At 36.0% G+C, this 20,828-nt stretch overlaps 1 protein-coding gene across 4 annotated transcripts in view; it reads right to left on the bottom strand.

Moving 5' to 3' along the window:
- RASAL2 (RAS protein activator like 2) overlaps window positions 1-20,828 on the bottom strand; it is a 248,978-nt gene that overhangs the window by 65,328 nt on the left and 162,822 nt on the right. The window contains exon 1 of one of the 4 annotated variants that reach the window (XM_081112121.1): window positions 52-385. The exons of the other annotated variants lie outside the window; for them this stretch is intronic. Coding sequence (XP_080968247.1) covers window positions 52-97 — 46 coding nt within the window. The 5' untranslated portion in view covers window positions 98-385. Of the gene's footprint in view, window positions 1-51; window positions 386-20,828 lie in introns of those variants that run through there. 4 annotated transcript variants of the gene reach the window in all.

The raw sequence follows: 20,828 nt of genomic DNA, 5'->3' as shown, positions 1-20,828 counted from the left end.
CATATTTATGCACATACACACACATAGATGATAGATATATACATATTATACCTTTATCACAACTGCTTCCCATCTCCACTTCAACTGACAGACACATAGGAATCCAGCTTCTCAGATAACATTAGATAATTTCAACATGAACAAGGAAAAAAAATACATCCTAAAAAAGTATTCTGTATTATCTTCCAGATCTTAAAAAATGAGGAGTAAATGGTGACTCCGGAGACTGACATTTTGCTTCCTGCTGCTCTCCCTTTAAAAGATAGATGCAGTTTAAACTTCCATTTCTGGCCTCCTGGCCCCTGGGATCCGTGCTACTTCCACTTAAGAGAAAGCGTTTTTCTCTCGCTCCCTCCCTGTGTCTTGCTCTTCCCCCCTCCTCTCTACAGCTTGCAGAGAGAGCAAGCAAGAAAGAAACACACAGGACTGCAGCTATTCAATCAATCGCTCTCACAGCACATCCTCATTAGTTATTTTCAGGCTATTAGCAGACGCCCAACCATTGCCTCCCCCCAGTTACAGAAAATTTCACTGTATTGTACTAATCGGCAGCAAGAAAAAAGATTTACTGAAATTTATATTTAGTTAGTGCCAAAAGGACACCATTTTACACAGATTCAGTAATGCATACAAGTCAATCCCTCCTATGAAAATCCAATTGGAAGTGCTTACCCTATTACTATGTTTGCCTGTTGGATACTGATATGCTTCCCACGACTAAACATCTTCTCTGTGACATCTTGACTAGTGAGGCATAAGCCAAATTGCAGCATTCCTAATGACTGGGAGGTTGACAGCAGAGTGCCTTACATGCCTGCAGCAGATGAAAGTTCCTCGCTATTACTGTGTTTTACAATCATGACCAATCAGTAACTGTAAGTTGCTCAACTTCTCGCTAACCACCAATGGTTAAATGAGCCTTGATTGTACAAAGTCATTTTCAGAATTAGGCACACACAATTTAGTGCACATTGCTAAAAAATAGCAGTATATTTAGCTAAAATTCATGGAATGGCACAAAGCACTGAATTTAAACAAATCAGTTTGTTAAACACATTGAACAAGACCATCAGACTCCAGCAACATGACATTAAAGAGTGATTTTCCAAGTTAGGAAAGTCTTATGAGGGGCAGGCAGTTGGGTGGAGGAGAGGCTGATTAAGGTAGAATATATTCTCATCTGTCCTCTGATGAGTACTTATAATTAGAAAGTACAGGGGGAACCTGAATGTTACAGTAAAATATATTTCAATCTCTGAATTGATGGAGAAACCAAATTATAATGTAGGAAGAAAGTTTCATTAAGCAAGGATAAAATGAAACAGTTTCTTTTAATTTGCAATATTCTAAGAAAAAAAATTGAAACTTATTTCTTCACTTTGTTCCAAACATCTAATTTTATCATTCAGGCATATAAATTCATTAAATAAATATATTTCAATGCCTTTAACTATTTGGAAATTACTGGCTAAAATGAGCAACCACATTTCAAACTCTAACAAATACGTTATTTGTTTGGTTTATTTTTGCTTTTAGATTCTCTTTCTGTATCATGAAAAAAAAAACCTCACAACTCTGATATAGCTTAAAGAATTTATTTGGGTTCAAAAGAAGAAATTAAATTATTCTTGAAATCTGAACAATTGCCCCTAAAGGGAAAAGAAAGGATAAAGAATACAAGGTAAATTAAATCAACTATTAAAATAGTAAGAAATCTATACTTCTTAACTTTCTCAACCCCAACAATGCAAAAAAAAAAAGAAAGAAAAAAAGGCCTTTTAATATCCAGGTTGTTTAGTTCTCAGAAGATTCACAACTATTTCAAAGCTGAGAGAAGAATATATACCCCAGGAACCAATGTCCATTTAGAAACAGGATGGCAGCATCAATAAGAGCAGAATTAACAACTCACAGGGTTAGTCACAGGTCTGCATAGTAAACTGGCCCAACCACCTTTACTTTTAAGTCTCCAATTAGAAAGGAAAGCTGCTACTATGCTCCTAAAGCTACATTTCTGCTGAGTTGGACCAAAAATCTATAGTGGTTCCAATAGGCCAAAATTAGACAGCTTTCTTCCCTACCCCCATTCCTGCTATATGCTATCGCATTATTTTCATCTGCTATAAAAATTAATGATCTTTCATAGTCACAATATTTAATTATAGTCATTTAAAAATATGCTTGCTCTCTAAGGCTGAGACATATAATATTGTTTCAGTAGATAGAGGTCTGAAACATTTTGTTCACGTTCTCATCATCTAAAAATAGTATTTTTCATCTTCAGATTGACAGACCAAAAAAAGTTATAAAAAAAACCCTTAAGTTTAAAACTTAACTCATCATTTCCTTTGCCATTAGGTATGAATTGAGATGAGGTGACAACTTAAAATAATGAGAGATAACCTCCAATCCAGCCCTACATAGAATGATGTACTGAGCAGAGAGAACATTTGGTTGCTTTTCTTAGCAGCACTATCAACTCTCTGTGTGTCCTGTATGAGCCATTTCACCTTTCCTGCTCTGGTCTTCATTAATAAATTGGGTTATTCAGACCAACCAGCGATGAAAACAAGATGAATGAGTTCATATGCTTTGATGCAAAATTAGCATTTTGGAAAAAAAGGGGCTCTCTAAATACAAAATGTAGTATTATAATGTCATTTCCTCAACATGCACATTTTCCTCTTTGTCAATGTGCTTTCTCTGAAAAGTGTGGTGAAGAAATTGACAACTGGATAATTACTAGTATGGAGCAAAGGCACTTTTGGTGGAGGATGTGCTTGTTCAACAGAACTCAACCTCTGCCTTTAGAACCTAGTAGTGTTTTCATGGCCTTTAGTTTATTTATCAGGAAGCAAATGTCCAAAGTGATTCAGGGGTGGAAAAAAAAGTAAGACAGTGCTAAGGAGATGAAGAGGTATAGTAACTTAGATACAGTGAATAGGTAGTTGCCTTGAGAAGGGGAGTGAGAAAGTAAGGAAGTCAGCCTTGTATATTTCTCAGGGAAGAACACTGGAAACTAATGCAAAGCTTCTAGGGTAAACAGCAGCAGGGAGCCCAGAGGGACTATTGCAGCAGAGTGCTCCTATTTGTTTGCAGCTTACGGGTCCACACATAAAACCTTTAGCTTTTGACTCAAAGAAAAAACGCCAGGTGAAATACACTTCACCCAAAGGTACAAATCACGGAGAAACCCTATGGACATACACTTACTGACACTTTCTTATTTTCTTTTCAGGATTTTGAATAATGAATGTGACTGAAATAATTCTGGAATATTATGTTTGGAAAGAGAGTAAAAGGAAATGTTTTTATCATATATGTTTGCTAATACATAACTGAGAGTTAGTTTCAAAACCTTCTGAAAGTATCAAAAGAGAAAGGTTATCTGCTATATGACATCATTATGACTATACATCTAGAAGCATAAAATATACTATATTTACTTTTTGTTTAATCATATTTAACCAAAATTCATATGTCATCATCATGTCATATATGCACATATCTAACATAAATAATGCAGCTAAAAATGTCATGAATTCTGGTAATGTCTACCACTTTTAGGTTAAGTTACAATAGTGTTTTTAAAAGGTAGATAGCCCAGCGGGCGTGGCTCAGTAGTTGACCACTGACCCATGCACCAAGAGGTTGCTGGTTCGATTCCTGGCTAGGGCCTCCTGCATATCCCACACCAGGGATCGAGCCCACAACCCGGGCATGTACCCTGACCGGGAATGGAACCATGACCTCCTGGTTCATAGGTCGACGCTCAAACACTGAGCTATGCTGGCTGGGCCAGTGGGGGCAAATTTTAAAAAAGGGAATACTCTCACCAATGTGAAAGTCATTTCAGAAAATTCAACATGAAAGACAAACAAAATGTGGAAAGATATTTATATAGTTTTAATTTGGTGGACAATGACGCAAGGAACCAAAATATCTTTTTCATAGCAAATTTCTCTAGTTATGACAGACCAGAAAAACATTACATATTCGCAGATGCAGTCAGTTTGGCATATATAGTATGTCTAAATATTTCACATGAATAGCAACCCAAGCCAATTCCTAGTCATTTTGTTGTTCAGAATTATAAAATATAAATGAATGTGAATGCCCTGCCAATTCTAATATTCACAGGCCACTTTAATATTTTTGATATTATATTTAAGAAATAAGTGTTCTAATATTCTTTTTTTAATATATTTTATTAATTTTTTGCAGAGAGGAAGGGAGAGGGATAGAGAGCTAGAAACATCGATGAGAGAGAAACATCAATCAGCTGCCTCCTGCACAACCCCCACTGGGGATGTGCCCGCAACCAAGGTACATGCCCTTGACCAGAATCGAACCCGGGACCCTTGAGTCCACAGGCTGTCGCTCTATCCACTGAGCCAAACCAGTCAGGGCATGTTCTAATATTCTTAAAAGGGGAATTTTTCAGTTCACTTCAAAAACCTTTTTAAAAATCAATAACATTTTAACATAGCATGATAGAAAATTGAATACACACCAAACTGTGTTTGTGCAACCATTCAGGTCCCTGAAATCTCAGTGTGTATAGTGTTTCTGTGACTGAGCTGACCTCACTATCATCTATTTTCCCTTATATTGTGTAAATGATGGTAACAATAAGTAGGAGTGGTTCAAATTATTAATAAATGAGGTAAGCAAATAACTTAGCTCTCCATGCTGTGAATTCTAAATTAGAAGAATACTTCTTCCATAGGAGGCACATAATACATTTAAGAAACAGAATAGGAAGGAAAGAATAGTATTAGGAAATGAGTTTGTACCTCTCTAGTAAAAAGGGATTTTAATAACAAATAGCAAAAAGTGAAAGAAAAAAGGCTTCATGAAAATGGAATTTCATACTTTTTGTTGGAGGAGGACTGAAGGTAAAAGCTTAAAAGTGCAGGTAGAGAACCATTTTATAAAGGAAAAGGGACAAGAGCAAAGAGAAGAAAATTACATATTACATTTATATAGTTGCTAACACTACAGCACCTGGGCATTTTATAGACTTCATCCACCTGATTCTCAGTGGGACATTCTCTGCTGTGTCCCACTTTTACTGCTTTAAAGCCTGTGTACTGACAGTCACTACCATTCAGCTGCTCTGAAATACAAATCCCCAGAGCCACTTTAATTCATCAATTTGTATCACTCAGAATGCAATACTTCACTCAAACAAGCAGTCCTTTCAAGTTTGCATGCACTAGCACTTACTTCAATACATACAAATTGGTGCTAAGTACAAAAATGTGGTGAATTCTCAGAAAGTATAGACACCCAGTCTCCCCATCTTTACTTTACTTCAATAAATTTATTCTCTATTATTATTATAAATGTATTCTTGTTAATATAATAGGAGAACAGATTTCTCTCTGGTCAAGGAATCTGAACATCCACAAGTATTCCATTTCTTCAGTTTAGGACTTCACATGATGATATTGGATGGGATGGTAGAGAATAGTTTTAGTGCAAATAACACTTGCAACCAGAACAGCTAAGAAACAACTCAGGGTTACAGGGTATCTTTAGTTTCAAATACAAAGCATATCTCTGGGCCTTGGTGCTAGCAACCGGAATCTTAATAACAATGATGAAAATATAAGGATAACTACAACACCCAACTATCACTTCTTAACCCTTGTTACATGCTAAGAGTGTTATATGAGTTCTCTCTTTAATCCTGACAATAATTTTCTGATAAGGAAATTATTTTACAGATAAGGAAACTGCCCCCATTTTACAGCTATGGAAATAGATGTTCTGTTACTCTGCCCATGTTTGCGCAGGTGGTAAAGGGCAAAATCAGGACTGGAACCCATGTGGTTTGGAGCCTGTACTTTTAATCACCATGCATACTATCCTATTCTCCTTGTATTTTGGACTATTGGCTGTAATGGAGAAAAAATAAGATAGATAATCATGGAGACTCTTCCTAAAAGTAACTCAAAGAACTTGAACCATATGCACAAAATTCTTCATATTTTAAAAATGAAAGCATACTCTTTGAGCAATAATTTACTACAAACAAAGCCCATCAGAGAAAACTTTCACCCTAACCCATTTGGCTCAGTGGATAGAGCGTCAGCCTGTGGACTGAAGGGTCCCAGGTTCGATTCCGGTCAAGGGCATGTACTTCAGTTGCCGGCACATTCCCAGTAGGGGGTGTTCAGGAGGCAGCTGATTGATGTTTCTCTCTCATGAATGTTTCTAACTCTCCATCCCTCTCCCTTCCTCTCTGTGAAAAATCATATATATACAAATATATATATATATATGTATAACTTTCAATCCCAGAATTCTGATGCTAAAAATAATATTCTAGTCAAGAAACAAAGAGAAATGAAGCAATGGGATGAAGAGGGAAAAAGGTTACTAGCATAATGTAATGGAGAAAAAATTTGAACAAAATAAGAAACAAGCTATAAAGAATATCTACTACTGATTTCTTGAATAAAAGTGACAAAAAGCCCTCCAAAAAATAACTTGCCCTTAGGGATAGAGATGAATAGATGAAGCACAGAGGATTTTTAGGGTGGTAAAAATACTCTGTGTGATACTATAATGATGGATATATGTCATATAGTTGTCAAAACTCACAAAATGTACATTAAGAATAACCCCTAGTGTTACACCTTTTAAAAAAGCCTTGCTCTTCTATCTTCCTAAGTAATCTTCAGAATACCTAAGTGGAGAGATAACTACTAAGGCCAATTCTATGAGACAAAACTAGATTAAAAGCATTACGATCTTAGGTTTTACAAAGAACAATCTATATACATAAAAGCCTAAGCGACCAAATGACTGAACACTGGTCAACTGGTTGCTATGATGCGCACTGACGACCAGGGGGCAGACACTCAATGCAGGAGCTGCCCCATGGTGGTCAGTGCGCTCTAGCCACAGCCAACCTCCTGTGGCCAGCCAACCTCCTACAGTCCCAGCCCGCAGTCTCTAAATAACTAGGAAAGCATCATTCAGCATAAAATGACTGTTTTGAGCATTTCAATCTAGTTATTTATAAAATTTTCTTAATCTCACAGCTTCATTTTGGTGAAAAATATTTTGTCCACTCTAGAAGACAATGTCTTCTAATCTACAGAGATTTCTAAGACCTTATCTAAACTTTTTCTATGACTGACTTATTGTTCTCATTATTAGTATGTTTCATATATAACTATGAGTATAAGCTTTGATTTACTTACACTATGATTTCAGTATTCATCTTTAAAATCTTAAAAAAGATTTGGTCCTTGATTGTGTCAGGGCCTTTTAAGACTAGTTGGGGTTTCATCCTAAAGTAGATTTTAACAGAAAGTATTGAAAACATACAAACGTTTGGGCCCCTAATATAAAGATGAGAATTTAATTATTTCAAATATGCATATGAAACTGTGTGAAAACAAAAAATGCTTATATTGGACATCACTTATTAGTGAAAGTAACAGAAAAGGGAGGAGCCTATGATGTTGATTTGTACCCATTTTGCCTCTAAGCACTGCAAGTCTCTCTTCAAAGTGTCTGTTGGCTTCATTTTGTATTTTTTTCCCCACTACCATCTATCACCTTACTCCAGGACTTTTTATCCTCTCATGCAGATTATGGCAGGACCCTCCTAACTGATCTCAATGATTCCAGTCTCTCTCTGCTTAAAGCTATTCTGCTCATCATTACTGTATTAACCTCCCTAAAACACTACTTTCTTAATATAATTACCTTCCTAGAGATCTTAAGATAGACAGGCACCTGCCCCCACCTTATTATACCAACCCTCTCCAACATATTGCCTTATTCAGATGATCTTTGATCTATCTCAAACTGACCATATTCATTCCTTGTGTCTACCTTTACTAATGGTTTTTACTTATCTGCCACATCTTAGGTGACCTTCAACGCAAATTTCAATTCATCTACTTCTATAAAACCAGGTCTAATTACTAACATTTCTTTGATTTTCAATTGACACATTTATAAATTCATATTATTTGATTATAGGTTCTCTAGTTTGGGTTACCCAACTATATTTCTGTCCAATACAGTGTTCTGCAAATGAAGTCTTGTACTCTAAGATTTGAATAATGGTGATGTCTAAATTTTCAAATGAATTTTCTCTATTTTAAATATTTCTCCCATAATGTTTTTATATACCATTTGTACCCTTTCTTGCTTGTCTGCAAGTATTAAAACAGAATACAACATAATAATTAGTAACAAATAAATTTTAACTAAACTAAAAAATAGTTCAGCATAGTCTACATACCTTGTTTTCTCCTTTAATAAATATGTGATCATATAGAATTGCCATTTTTGTATGCTACATAGTAAAATATTAATAAATTCATATGGTTTGATCTAGTACATAATAAAATTATCAATACATTTTCTAGTTATCTCTCATTTAAAAGTGGAACTAAAGAGTGCCATCTAATCAAGTTTAAGAAACACTCTCTTTTTATGTATATTAACTTGAATCATCAGCTGTAATTAAGATTTTGGTAAATAAACTTCATGAGAGATTAGGTTTAAAAGTTTTGAGGTTTTTCCTTCTATGCATCACTCTAATGGAAAAGTCACATAATTCCAGGCTTTAATAAGAAGCATACTTAAACATAAATGAATCAGGGATAAGTCTTGATATCTTCTTATTCATCCCCATTGTCTTTAGATATCTGTTTGGCTTAATTTCCTTTAGTTTTTAATTTGCATATCCCCATAAGAAAATACCCTAAACAATGATGTAAGACTTAAAAGCTCTTAAGGGAACACTGATTCCCATGGGACTAAAAATGGATTTAAGTGATATGCTTAGGTTTTTAGCCTGGGTCGTGGTATTTTTTGTTTTTCAATTTAGATACCAGAATGCCACGCCATTCATTTACAATGAAAAACTGAATTTATCATATCACTGATTAGAAATATTAATCCAAGTGTAATATAGGATTCATTCTTTTTTATAAGTCAAACTTTATGAGAAATTAAACCATAATCAGTGGTAGATTTTAAACTATTGATTCAATTTCTTTAATGGTTATAAGTAGCAGGTCTACTTACATTTTTATTTCTTTTATAATCAATTTTAATAAATTCTTTTTTAAAATATCCATTTTCTCTAAATTATTAAATACATTATGACAAAGTTTTTCATGACAGTCTTCTATTTCTCAAGTCTCTGGTTTTCTGTAATGGTGTCCCTTTTTTCATTTCTAATATTGTTTACTTGTGCTTTCTCTTTTGTCTTGAACAAATCTTGACAGTTTTATCTACTTCCATTGGAGAAATAACTTTAAAGAAACAACACTTGGCTTTTTTATTATATTACATTTACTTCTGCTTTCTATTTTACTATCATTTACTGTTATCTTCATTATTTTTTCCCTAAACTTTCTTTATGTTTATTCTTTCTTTTTCTAATTTGTTGAGTTGAATACTTAATTACTTCATTAATTCTCATCTTTTCTCCTTTCAATATAAAAGATTAAGGCTATAAGTTTCACTTAATAACTCCTTTAGCAATATCCTACAAGTTTTGGAATGTACTATTTTCAGGATATTCAGTTTTAAGTATTTTATAATTTCCACTAGAGGCCTGGTGCACGAAATTCAGGTCCCTCAGCCCAGCTTGCACCCTCTCCAATCAGGGACCCCTCAAGGGATGTCAGACTGCTGGCAGTCAGACATCCCTCTTGCAATCAAGACTGCTGGCACCTAATTGCTCACCTGCCTGCCTGCCTGATCGCCCCCCAAATGCCTCCCTGCCAGCCTGGTCACCTCCCAACTGCCCCCTTGCCAGCCTGGTTGCCCCCTAACTGTCCAGAAGGAAGTCAGATGTCTGGTAGATGTCCAGTCACCCGGTCTAATTAGCATATTACCCTTTTATTAGTATAGACTATTATTTCTTCTGGAACTAAAGAGTTAAATATAAATAACTTTAAAAGCTTCTAAAAGTAAAGGCTTTTATTTACTTTTTAAAGGCTTACATTCTTTTTTTAAAGATATATTTTTATTGATTTCAGAAAGGAAGGGAGAGGGAGAGAGAGAGAGAAATATCAATGATGAGAATCATTGATCGGCTGTGTCCTGCATGCCCTTTACTGGGGATTGAGCCTACAACCCGGGCATGTGCCCTTGACTGGAATCAAGTCTGGGACCATTCAGTCCACAGGCCGACACTCTATCCGCTGAGCCAAACCACCTAGGGTGAAAAGTGAAGGTTTTTAATAAAATTTTATTATTAATTTATAATTTAGTTCAACTATGATTAAGAGAATGCTTTCTGTATAGGATAGACTTTGAAATTTGTTGAGATTTATTTATGCTTCAGTCCATTGTCAGTGCGCATCACAGTGACAGGTAGTTCCGCTGTTCGGTTGATTTGCATATTAGCCTTTTATTATATAGGATAGAACTCATATTCTTCCCTTAAAAACTGTCCCTTTCACAACTCCTCTATTTTTTTAATAGTACCATCATCCTCCCAAGTTCAAAATTAGTCTTTGACTCATTATGTTCCCCATTCCTCCAATTTGTCACTAATTTTGCTGATGGATCTATGTAATCTCTCCATGTTTTCATCTTATTCATCTGAGGTGCACAAATACTCATCTACACTAAAAGTGTACTAGGAGCTAAAAGACAGAGGATTGAGCCCCTGCGGGCATTCACAATCTAGTTATAATAATAAATAAGCAAATCACTAATTATAACATAGAGGGTTAAGTGTTGAAACAGAGGCACTTAAATGTCTGGAGTACTGTAATAGCTTTCAAACAGGTTTAACTGCTGCTAGTCTCTTCCTCCTACTGGGACACTTTCAGATATGCCTGCCTAAAAAGCTATTTTGACCATATCTTTTACTTGCTTAAGAATCTCTAATTCTTCCCAACTGCTTTCAGGATAAAATACTCATTAGCCTGTCATGAGAGTCCTACACAGTAAGCCACCAAACACAGCGAGCCACCAAATAGCCTTCAAGTATTATCTCTCATTACTTCTTTACATGAACTTCCATTCCTTTCAAATCAATTTACTCTTTGGACATGAACATTAATTTAATATTCCTCATGCCACTCCTTTCATACAGAAAACACCAGTTCTATAAAAATCTATTCCATCGTTTAAGATTCATATTACATCCTATCTCTGTAAAGCAATCTTCAGTGTTACTAATAAAAAATAATGTGTTCCTTCTTCAATATTACAAAGCAAGTTTTGCCCGGATAAATCATTTCACCATCAGGTACTGCCTTATTTTATTTTATTACCTCCACTGTCTTAAATTATTAAATCTTTCTCACTTAATTATACATAATTCATGTTTTCTCCCTAACCAAATTCTATGCTTTGCACAGACAGCTTTATCTTATACTTTTTTGTACCCAGCCATTATACCTAGCACAGTCTTGTTCATGAGCAAGATCTGAAACAGGGGTAGGGTTTTGGCAAGTTCAGTTTTGATAAAGGGACACTGCCAATGGAAGAAACAACACATGCAAAAGTAGGGAAGGGCAATGTTTGTCCAAGATATAGGAAGTAAATCAATTTGAAGGAATGAAGCCTTCCCCCCCAACACTAAAAGGAATACTGGCATGTGAGGTGGAAGGGTCAGAATAAGTTCCATAGCAGCGGTTCTCAACCTGTGGGTCGCGACCCCTTTGGCGGTCAAATGGCCCTTTTACAGGGGTCACCTAAGACCATCCTGCATATCAGATATTTACATTACGATTTATAACAGTAGCAACATTACAGTTATGAAGTAGCAAAGAAAATAATTTTATGGTTGGGTCACAACATGAGGAACTGTATTTAAAGGGCCAGAAGGTTGAGAACCACTGTCCCAGAGTAAGGTGTTTTGACTTTATCTGATAGGTGATGAGGGAACCATAGAAGGTTTTAGACTAGAATAAAGAACAGGGCACAGTTTTATAAAGTTTTATCAACTCAGCAGTGCATTAATTTAACAGGAAGGCCTGAACATCAATTAAGTGGCTATTGCTAGAAAGTGATGTAGTAAAGCCTCACCAACAAAGTACTTTTCTTTCATTTCCTCTCCTAGAGAAGGCTGCGATAAAATTCTTGGACAAACAAAGCATAGTTTGATAGGTTCTCTGACAACATCTCTTGATTTCACTTGTCCTAGATTCACAATAAAGTAAATTCAATATTTTTATTTTTCTCTTAGCATCTTCATTGGGAAGCTCTTATTAATGGTAAACCCATTAGCAAATGACTCGTCACAAGGGCTTTGTTTAATCCTCAAGCTATTACAAGCTATATGTGAGATGATTTTGCTTCTAGTTTCTCTAGAGGAGTTTAGGAAATTCCTATTTATCCACAGAAAGAGGTGTTAGCTATTCAAGGCTAGGAGAGAGCTTCAATCCCCAAAATAAGACTTGCTGACACCCAGGGCTCAGCCCTGCCATTGTGGAGCATGGGATACACAGTTATCCACTCACTCAGTAACTAAACTTTTCTTTATAGCCCTTGAGCAGAATCATTACTGACTTATCTGTGTTTTATCTGTTACATACGCCAAAGTTTTCTTTCATCAGGTGGATAATTTGTAAGAATTTGCATTTTTCTTCCAAGCATGCTCTAACATCTTTTGTCTTTATCACGTCCATCTGTGAATCAAGAGGGATTCACTAACTCTCCTAAACAGAGGATGGGTGTAGGGGCAAGAAGGGGCACAGATTGCAGTACTTTTTATTTGCCCATTTCTATTTATTTGATCAAATTCTTTACAGGCATAGTGGGGTAATGGCCAAAAAAAGAAAGACATTAATCTTGAGGGAAATAATTAAAATTTATAGAAATATTAAGCAAGAGCAAGGAAAAGATTTTCAGTGGTGACTCTGCCTTCCTTTCCCATGATGCAGTAGGGTCTAAGTGGCTGGTTTCACTCAGGGATATTTGTATTTGCTTTTCTTCTCTGATGGTTCTTTATGTGTGTGGGGGGAGGGGAATGGGAAGCAAGTAGAATGAGATAGGCTTCAGAGAAATGAGGAGTTAAGAGGTAGACATATTTCTTAAAGTCACCTAAATGTCCAAGACATGTGAAACTATGATAAGCAAATTAAGAGTAGAATTAATGTCTAAATATGTGTGCCTGGGTTTATATAGAATTAGAAAAAAATTTGATGAGGACGACCCTTTACATCTAAATTGCATGGAAAAAGAAATCATTTATAAACTGTTAAGATTGACGATATAACTGAATTAAATAAAACAAAACAGAAATTTATGCTAAATATAAAAAAAGATTTTAAAAGATGGAGATATCTTTGGGGATGGCAGAAGACTACTTATAGGTCAGGGAATATTCATGAGGAATAAATCAGAAAACAATAAATTTTGCCCACTATGATAAAAGTATCCTTATATTTAGGAAAATGTATTATGAGATAAATCAAATTTATAAAAAAGATAACTTTGAAGGCAATTATTAATCTAACAAAAATATTCACAAAATAGAATTTTTATAAGTATCAAGCCCTCCAATTACATTTAAGATACAATTGGATATAATCTAACTTTCCTAAGAATTTGTTTATTATACTAATATCATGATCAATAATTCCTTTCCTTAAGAAATTCATTAGAAAGCATCTGTAACTGGGAAGTTAAAGTAATGGCTGGTCCATGTGTTCTATTTCATACACTCCATAGAAATCTTCTATATGAACATTACAGATATTTCACACTCTGCATAAAAGCTACTTCTCAAACCATATGTTAGCTTTTCTTGCACACAAAGCCTACTCCCACTCTCATATAGCAAGCCTCATCATCACTGCATTGAGGGGTACGGCAAAACAATAATATATTTTGGCTAGCAGAAGTTGTCTAAATAGCACGAACAGCTGCCCAGATGACAGGATAAGCCTTGCATGGAGCTGGCACTCTTTGTTAAAGCAAAGCAAACTGTCTCTTATTTCTCATAGCAAATGTTGTTGGCACTATTTCTATAGACATAAACAAAACTTGAACATATTTCCTTAATTTCTCTTCCCCTCTTTTAAAAATCCAAAAGTGGATTTTGGAAAATGTGGGGTCTTACTCCCCAAAGTAAGAGAAGTGCAGACAACAACGGGTTAAAAGAACAAGCGGAGCCCTACCGTACCCAGAAATGACAGAAGGCTCTTCTCCTCTTCGGTGCTACTATCCAACCACTCGGCCACATCACCGGGGGAAAGGAGACTCATTCTCCAGCCAGAAAACTTTTCCATACAGAGCACAATTAGTGAATGATGAAGTGGGAAAAGAACGATACAAAGACTAAATTCTTGGGGATGCAACACTTAAATTGCTAGCCAGGCTGAAAGAGAAAATGTGATCCTCCCTCCACTCTGAATTCTGTCTCTGTGACATCAATCTAATACAATGGGGGAGGGGGAAGGAAATAGAGGGTTAAAAGAGGGTGATAGAAGAGAAGAGAGAGGTTTGTCTGTCTCTGGGTGTTAAGCTTGAGTCTGAAAGAGAAAGCAGGCATAAAATTGAATAATGATTTGTGTTCAATGACAGGAGAAAGCAAAGGAAAATAAAGAATAAAGACACTCAAAGAAAAAGAAACAGGTTCCTACACTAGAGCAGCTTAGATAACTGGACAGCACAATAGCTAATCAGTTAAGTAAAACATATCATCAAACAAAAACAAAGGCAAAAGAACAAATTCAGCATTTTGTTTTGTTCTGAGAAGAAAGGTTTTCGAATTTCCTTTCAGTCAGTCAGTGGAGAGAACTGCAGCCTCCTAACCCCTTCCTGCGTTAGCTATTTCAACAGCATCCCAGCCCCCTTTACGGAGATTTCCTGCAAGCCGAGGCAGGTTGATAAATCTGTGAATAGGAAGCTCTCATCCCTCCTTTCTCCTCCTCCTCCTCCATTCCTCCCCCCACCTCGCATGGCGACTGCATTGATCGACAATAATGGAATCTGTAACTGACTGCCAGCAGCAACATTAAGGATATTACAAGTCCACTTCATAAGAATTCGAGCCGGTGGTCGGAACTTAGGGGCAACTATGGGCTTCTAGTCAATAGCTCTGTCTTTCTTAGCGAGAAAGAAAAGAGGGAGGGAGGAAAGAAAGAAGGAAGGGAGGGAAGGGGAGAGGGGGGAGGGGGAGAGAGAGGAGGGAGAGGGAAAGAAGGGGGAGGGGGAGGGAGAGAAAGCTGAAATCTGAAAGTAAGAAAAGTAGACTTGCTGGGCTGAAGGTTCAGAGATCCACCAGTGAAGCATATGACTGTCCTTCAATCTGTCACACACTGTCATTGTGAAGCAATCAGAACAAGACAGATTTTTAATATGATTTACATTATGTATTTACATAGTTTAAGGCTATTTCATATGCTTACACCTAATTAATAGGCAGAGAAAACTCAAGCAGAAGAGGTATTTTCAGAGACACATAGATCGCTCATATCCCTGTTCTCTGGAGATTGATCAGGTTTGTTGCTATAAGAAAATACTCTTAAAAAGATAGGGTGTTGCCCGGCCAGTGTGGCTCAATGATTGAGCATTGCCCTATAAACCAGGAGGTCACAGTTCGATTCCTGGTCAGGTTATAAGCTCTGGGTTGCAGTTGGATACCCAGTGTGGGGCACGCAGGAGGCAGCTAATCAATGATTCTCTCTCATTATTGATGTTTCTATCTCTCTCCCTCCCTTCCTCTATGAAATTCAACAAACAACAAAAAAGGTAGGGTAATTTTTTGCATTCACAAAACATTGCCTTTGTTCGCAATAACCTGCTCTTTCTATTCTAGTAGCCTACCTTAAGTGAGAGAATTCTCACTGCTTAAGAGTTACTATCTCAATAGAGCCTGAATTCACATCCTCTCCATGCTCACTTTACTCTTCTTCATCTGGACTCTGCTCATTTTGACTCTAAGCTCCCTGAGGACACAGTAGACAGTTGTTGGTTAATCTTTGTAACCCTGTGGCTAGAGCAGTGCCTGGCACTTAGAAGGAGTTGAATAAATATTTACTGAAGTTTTGACTGCTTTAAAAGTATGAACAGCTTCAACACTGGCAGGAGGTATCAGGCTGAATATTTTAGGATCTCTTTTTAAGATTAGTCATTTTGACAGATAGTGACTTAAAAGCAGTTGTAGTAACAGCACCAGCTGTTTGAGAAAACAGAAAATATTAAAAAAAAAAAGGTTTTATGAATTCATTATGTTTAAATAAATCTTTTATTACTCAAAATAACTACATACAATTGAAAAGGTGTGATAAATACAAAAATTCACAGGCTATGCTTGCTTAGCACCTAAGCTTGAGCTAGTAGATAATCCCTTTGTAATAAATAACTTTATGACACACAGTATCTGCGTAGCTTCCAGGCTGAAACCAATGGTCTAGAGAGCATCAAGTTCAAACTTCTTGGTGTGATGTGGTTACTGCTTCTCTCTAGGGAGAAGCCTCCAGACTCCTCTTGGTTCAGCCATGCATGCCTTGGCATGTTGCACTAAAAGTAATCTACAGAAGAGCAGGAAAAACTTAGCCTTTTCATTCATTGGTATAGAGCACTATATGGCCATAGTAGGTGCTAAAATTTTTTTATTGACCTTGGCATCTCCTGTGAGGTATCATTCTTTCTACTGTATATACCTGATATCACATTGATCCTTTGAAACTCAGCTCAAATAGTAGCTCTCCAGTCTTCTCTGACACCTTACGATAGAGCTAATGGTTTTCTCACTCAAACTTTCTTTATTACCATTAGTTTATTGAAATTATTTGTTTCCAAGTGATTTCCTCCACTATATCTTGTGCCTATAGAAGGCAAAAATTGTGTTTTACTAATTTAAAAAATGTTTTAATGCCTAGTACCTGGTAGATGATTATAAATGTTTATTGAGTGATATATTAGTTAAAGTAAAATTGTGATTCTATATACCAAAGGTAGATTAATGCTAAAGAACCCCATATATTCATGATGGAAGGATCCATACCAATAGTCTGAAAATCAACTACCAAAACAAAATTTGGTTATGGATATAATAAAATAAATATTTTATTTATTATACCAAAGATAGGGCAGAATAGGCAGAAAAATATCATCAAGATAATCCAGTACCATTCATTTGCCTTTTATAAACAGAGCTATGAAGGACCCAAGAAAAAGTTCTAGATTATGCTTAATATTTCTGATTTTTGTTATAACTGCCTGTACTTATACATTCAGGTGTCAAGCATTGTTCTAAGCCCTGGAATATAGTTGTGAAGAAGGGACAAAATCTCTACCCTCATAGAGCATATATTCTAGAGGGAAGAGATAAACAAAATACAAGATAAAAATGTAAAATGTATATTGTGTTAGATGGTGAATTGTGTTGAGGAGAAGAGTAAAGCAAGGAAGAGGGATAGGTAATGTTGGAGAGGTCTACAATCTTAGAGGCCAGACAGGAAAGGCATCTCTGAGAGATTAACTTTTGAGTAAAGGGTTTCTGGGTTCTTAGGAAGAAAAAGAAACAAACACAATAAAAAGGCCTAGAAGCAGCAATAGTCAGGTCCAGTGCAGGTAGACTGATGTGAGCCAGAGGAAAAATAAAAGGAGATGAGGTCTGTAAGACAATAGGAAGACAAACCATGTAAAGTTATCAGGTCTTTGCCTCCTTAATTAGGTGGCAAGTTTTGAGACAAGAATGATCTGTTAGGCCTTACTTTTTCTTTATATAAGAGCTTTATTAAAATAGTAGAGGCTCGATGCATGAAATTCATCTAAGAGTAGGCCTTACTTCCCCCAGCTGCCGGCACCGGCGTCCCTCTGGCACCCAGGACCCAGGCTTCCCTCGGGCTGCTGGCAGGTACCCAGGACCCGGGCTTCCCTCACAGCTCCGGCTTTATCCGGAAGGACATCCAGTCTAATTAGCATATTACGCTTTTATTATTATTGAAATATAATTTACATATCATAAAATTCATTCTTTTTAAAAATATATTTTTATTGATTTCAGAAAGGAAGGGAAAAGGGAGAGACAGAAAGATCAATGATGAGAGAGAATCACTGATCAGCCACCTCCCGCACGCGCTACACTGGGGATGGAGCCCGCATCCCGAGCATGTGCCCTGATCAGGAATCGAACCATGACCTCCTGGTTCATAAGTTGACGCTCAACCAGAGCCATGAAAGCCAGGCATGAAATTCATTCTCTTAAAATGGTTTTAAATATATTCACATAGTTGTACAACCATCATTATAAATTGATTCCAGAACATTCTCATCACCTCAAAAAGAAACCTAGCACCCATCAGCAGTTACTCTCCATTCCTCCCAACATCCAAGCCTCTAGCAACTACTAATCTATGAATTTGCCTATTCTGGACATTTCATATAATCGAAATCATATAACATGTGGCCTTTTGTACCACATTTAGTTTTATCCATGTTGTAGCATATATCTGTACTTCATTCATTTTTTATGGCTGAATGCTATTCCACTGATAGACATCTGGGTTGTTTCCGCTTTTCAATATTATGAATAATGCTGCATATGAACATTCATGTACACACATTCATATGAAAACCTTACACTTTAACAGGTTATCCAAATAAAGTGTAATAAATAGTCTGCTTTTAATCTGTAGACTTTTTAAATCTACAACAGAAGAGAGTTATTTTCCTATTTTACAAGCACCACATTTTCCTCCCAATTCATCAGGTATTTCCACCCTTCTTGAAAAAATGAAAACTACTGACTCAGTTTCTTTTCTCTTGCTCTATTATTTTTGCACACAAGAACAGATTAATACTAGATACTTAGGAATGAACAAAGGCAGGTGAAATGTGACAATAGACCCTTTCCTAAATCAATAACTAATCATAGTAAAGTTGGTGGAGATTTTTGGGGGACAGGGGTAATTTTATATTTTTATAGTTTCAAACTTATCATAAAGGTAAAGAAAAGTACACAGAACTCTCTCTCTCTCTCTCTCTCTCTCTCTCTCTCTCTCTCACACACACACACACACACACACACACACACACACTCACACACACCCTTTATCCAGATTCACCAGCTGTTTACATTTTGCTACCTTTCTTTCTGTGTATACTATCCTATATAATAAAAGGCTAATATGCAAATTGTCCCCTCAACTGGAAGTTCAAAGGGGAGTTCGACCAGGGGGTGGAGCCAGCTGGCCAACCGCCCATGGGCCCCACCCCTCAGCCAGCCCGGCCTGATCAGTCCCGATCGGGGCTGGCCAGCCAGATCCCACCCATGCACAAATTGGTGCACCAGGCCTCTAGTTATTATATATATATATATATATATATATATATATATATATATGCATTTTTTCTAAACCATTTGAGAAAGACATTATGCCCATTACTGCCAACAGCTTTCAGAGTATATTTTTTAAAACAAAGGACAGCCTTATATAACCAAGAATAATTATCAAAGTCAAGAAATTTAACATTGATGGTGGCTGATATTTTAAGGATAAAATTAAATATGCCACTACATGTAAAGTCCACTATATAAATACTACCTCAAAATCATACAAAGTCCTTTATTTGAAAAACAAAATGTCTTCAAGCAATGCTGACTGAGAAATCAGAAGTACTAATTGCAAGTGTAATTCAAAGTAATAGTCTATATTATATTAAAATGTCTATTAAATTACTGGAGGATTACTATTGAACTTATTAACATTCAATATACTGTTATTCCAAAGAATTGGAAGAAGGAATAACTAGTTTTCAAAAAGGAATTAAAGCTCAAGTAAAGTGAATGCATTTCCATCTTGATACTCTTTTGAATCATGTACAACCTTTGTCTCAAAGAAGCTTAAAGTATATGTGAGACTGTAACTTTCCCTTATATTTTGCTGAGGATATATTTCACTGTAATAGGAATATAGTTAAATTCTATTAAATCTATAACTCAGCACTTTAAATAGTACCCTAAATATGTAAATGTGTATAAAAACCTCAAACCACTTACATATAAATCATATAACAATGAATACACTCCCACATTGTTTTCACTTGCCAGAAACGTTAGCATAATTATTAGAGCTGAAGAAACTAATGAAGCTAGGCTGAATTTTCATTCATTTGGATTTAGGAAGCAATATTTTGGACATGCAAAGCCCCCAAATAACAGGGATGTTAATGTTACAAGAGGCATTCCTAATATATAATTATTTAAAACATATAATACGTAAAAAGGGGTGAAGGACAACTTGATTCTACAGCTTATTTCAAAAAGTAAATGCATAAGTAAAAAGCCAAACATATTTTGAAAGAAAGAACTAATTAGAGAATTTACTTTATCAAAGAGGAAGGCATTAAAATCTGTGGTTATTAAGTCATTGTGATACTGATATAGGAATAAAACAATAGGTCTCTGGGACAGAAAAAGAATCCAGAAGAAGACATACACACTTTAGCTGATAATAAATGGTGCTTTCAAACCAGTGTGGAAAGAATAAAAAATCCAATAAAAGGTATTGAGACAAATGGCTAAAAAACTGGGAAGAGGGGGAGAGATGGGGGAATCTCATTTCATAAAACCAAAAATAAATGTAAAAAAAGAGGCCTAATCTCAAATTGAAAAAGGCCTTTCTAGGCATGGCACAAAAGCCAGAAACTGCAATGAAAAATACAGGCAAGACTGGAAAACCTAAAAATTTAAAGCTTCAAATAGCAAAAAAGACACCCTGAACAAATATGCAAGGCCATTTAATACAATCAATCAAAATATGAAATGCAAACTACCTTTCCATTCTATTTCTAGGAACCAATCTAGAAATATCAGCACAAACAAGTGGACACAGATATATGTACGAAGATATTTAACACAAAGTTCG

Source organism: Myotis nattereri (assembly GCF_964212035.1).
Source record: "Myotis nattereri genome assembly, chromosome: 18".
Classification (NCBI taxonomy): domain Eukaryota; kingdom Metazoa; phylum Chordata; class Mammalia; order Chiroptera; family Vespertilionidae; genus Myotis; species Myotis nattereri.
The sequence above is the reverse complement of the archived record's forward strand: the minus strand, read 5'-3'. Positions and strand labels throughout refer to the sequence as shown.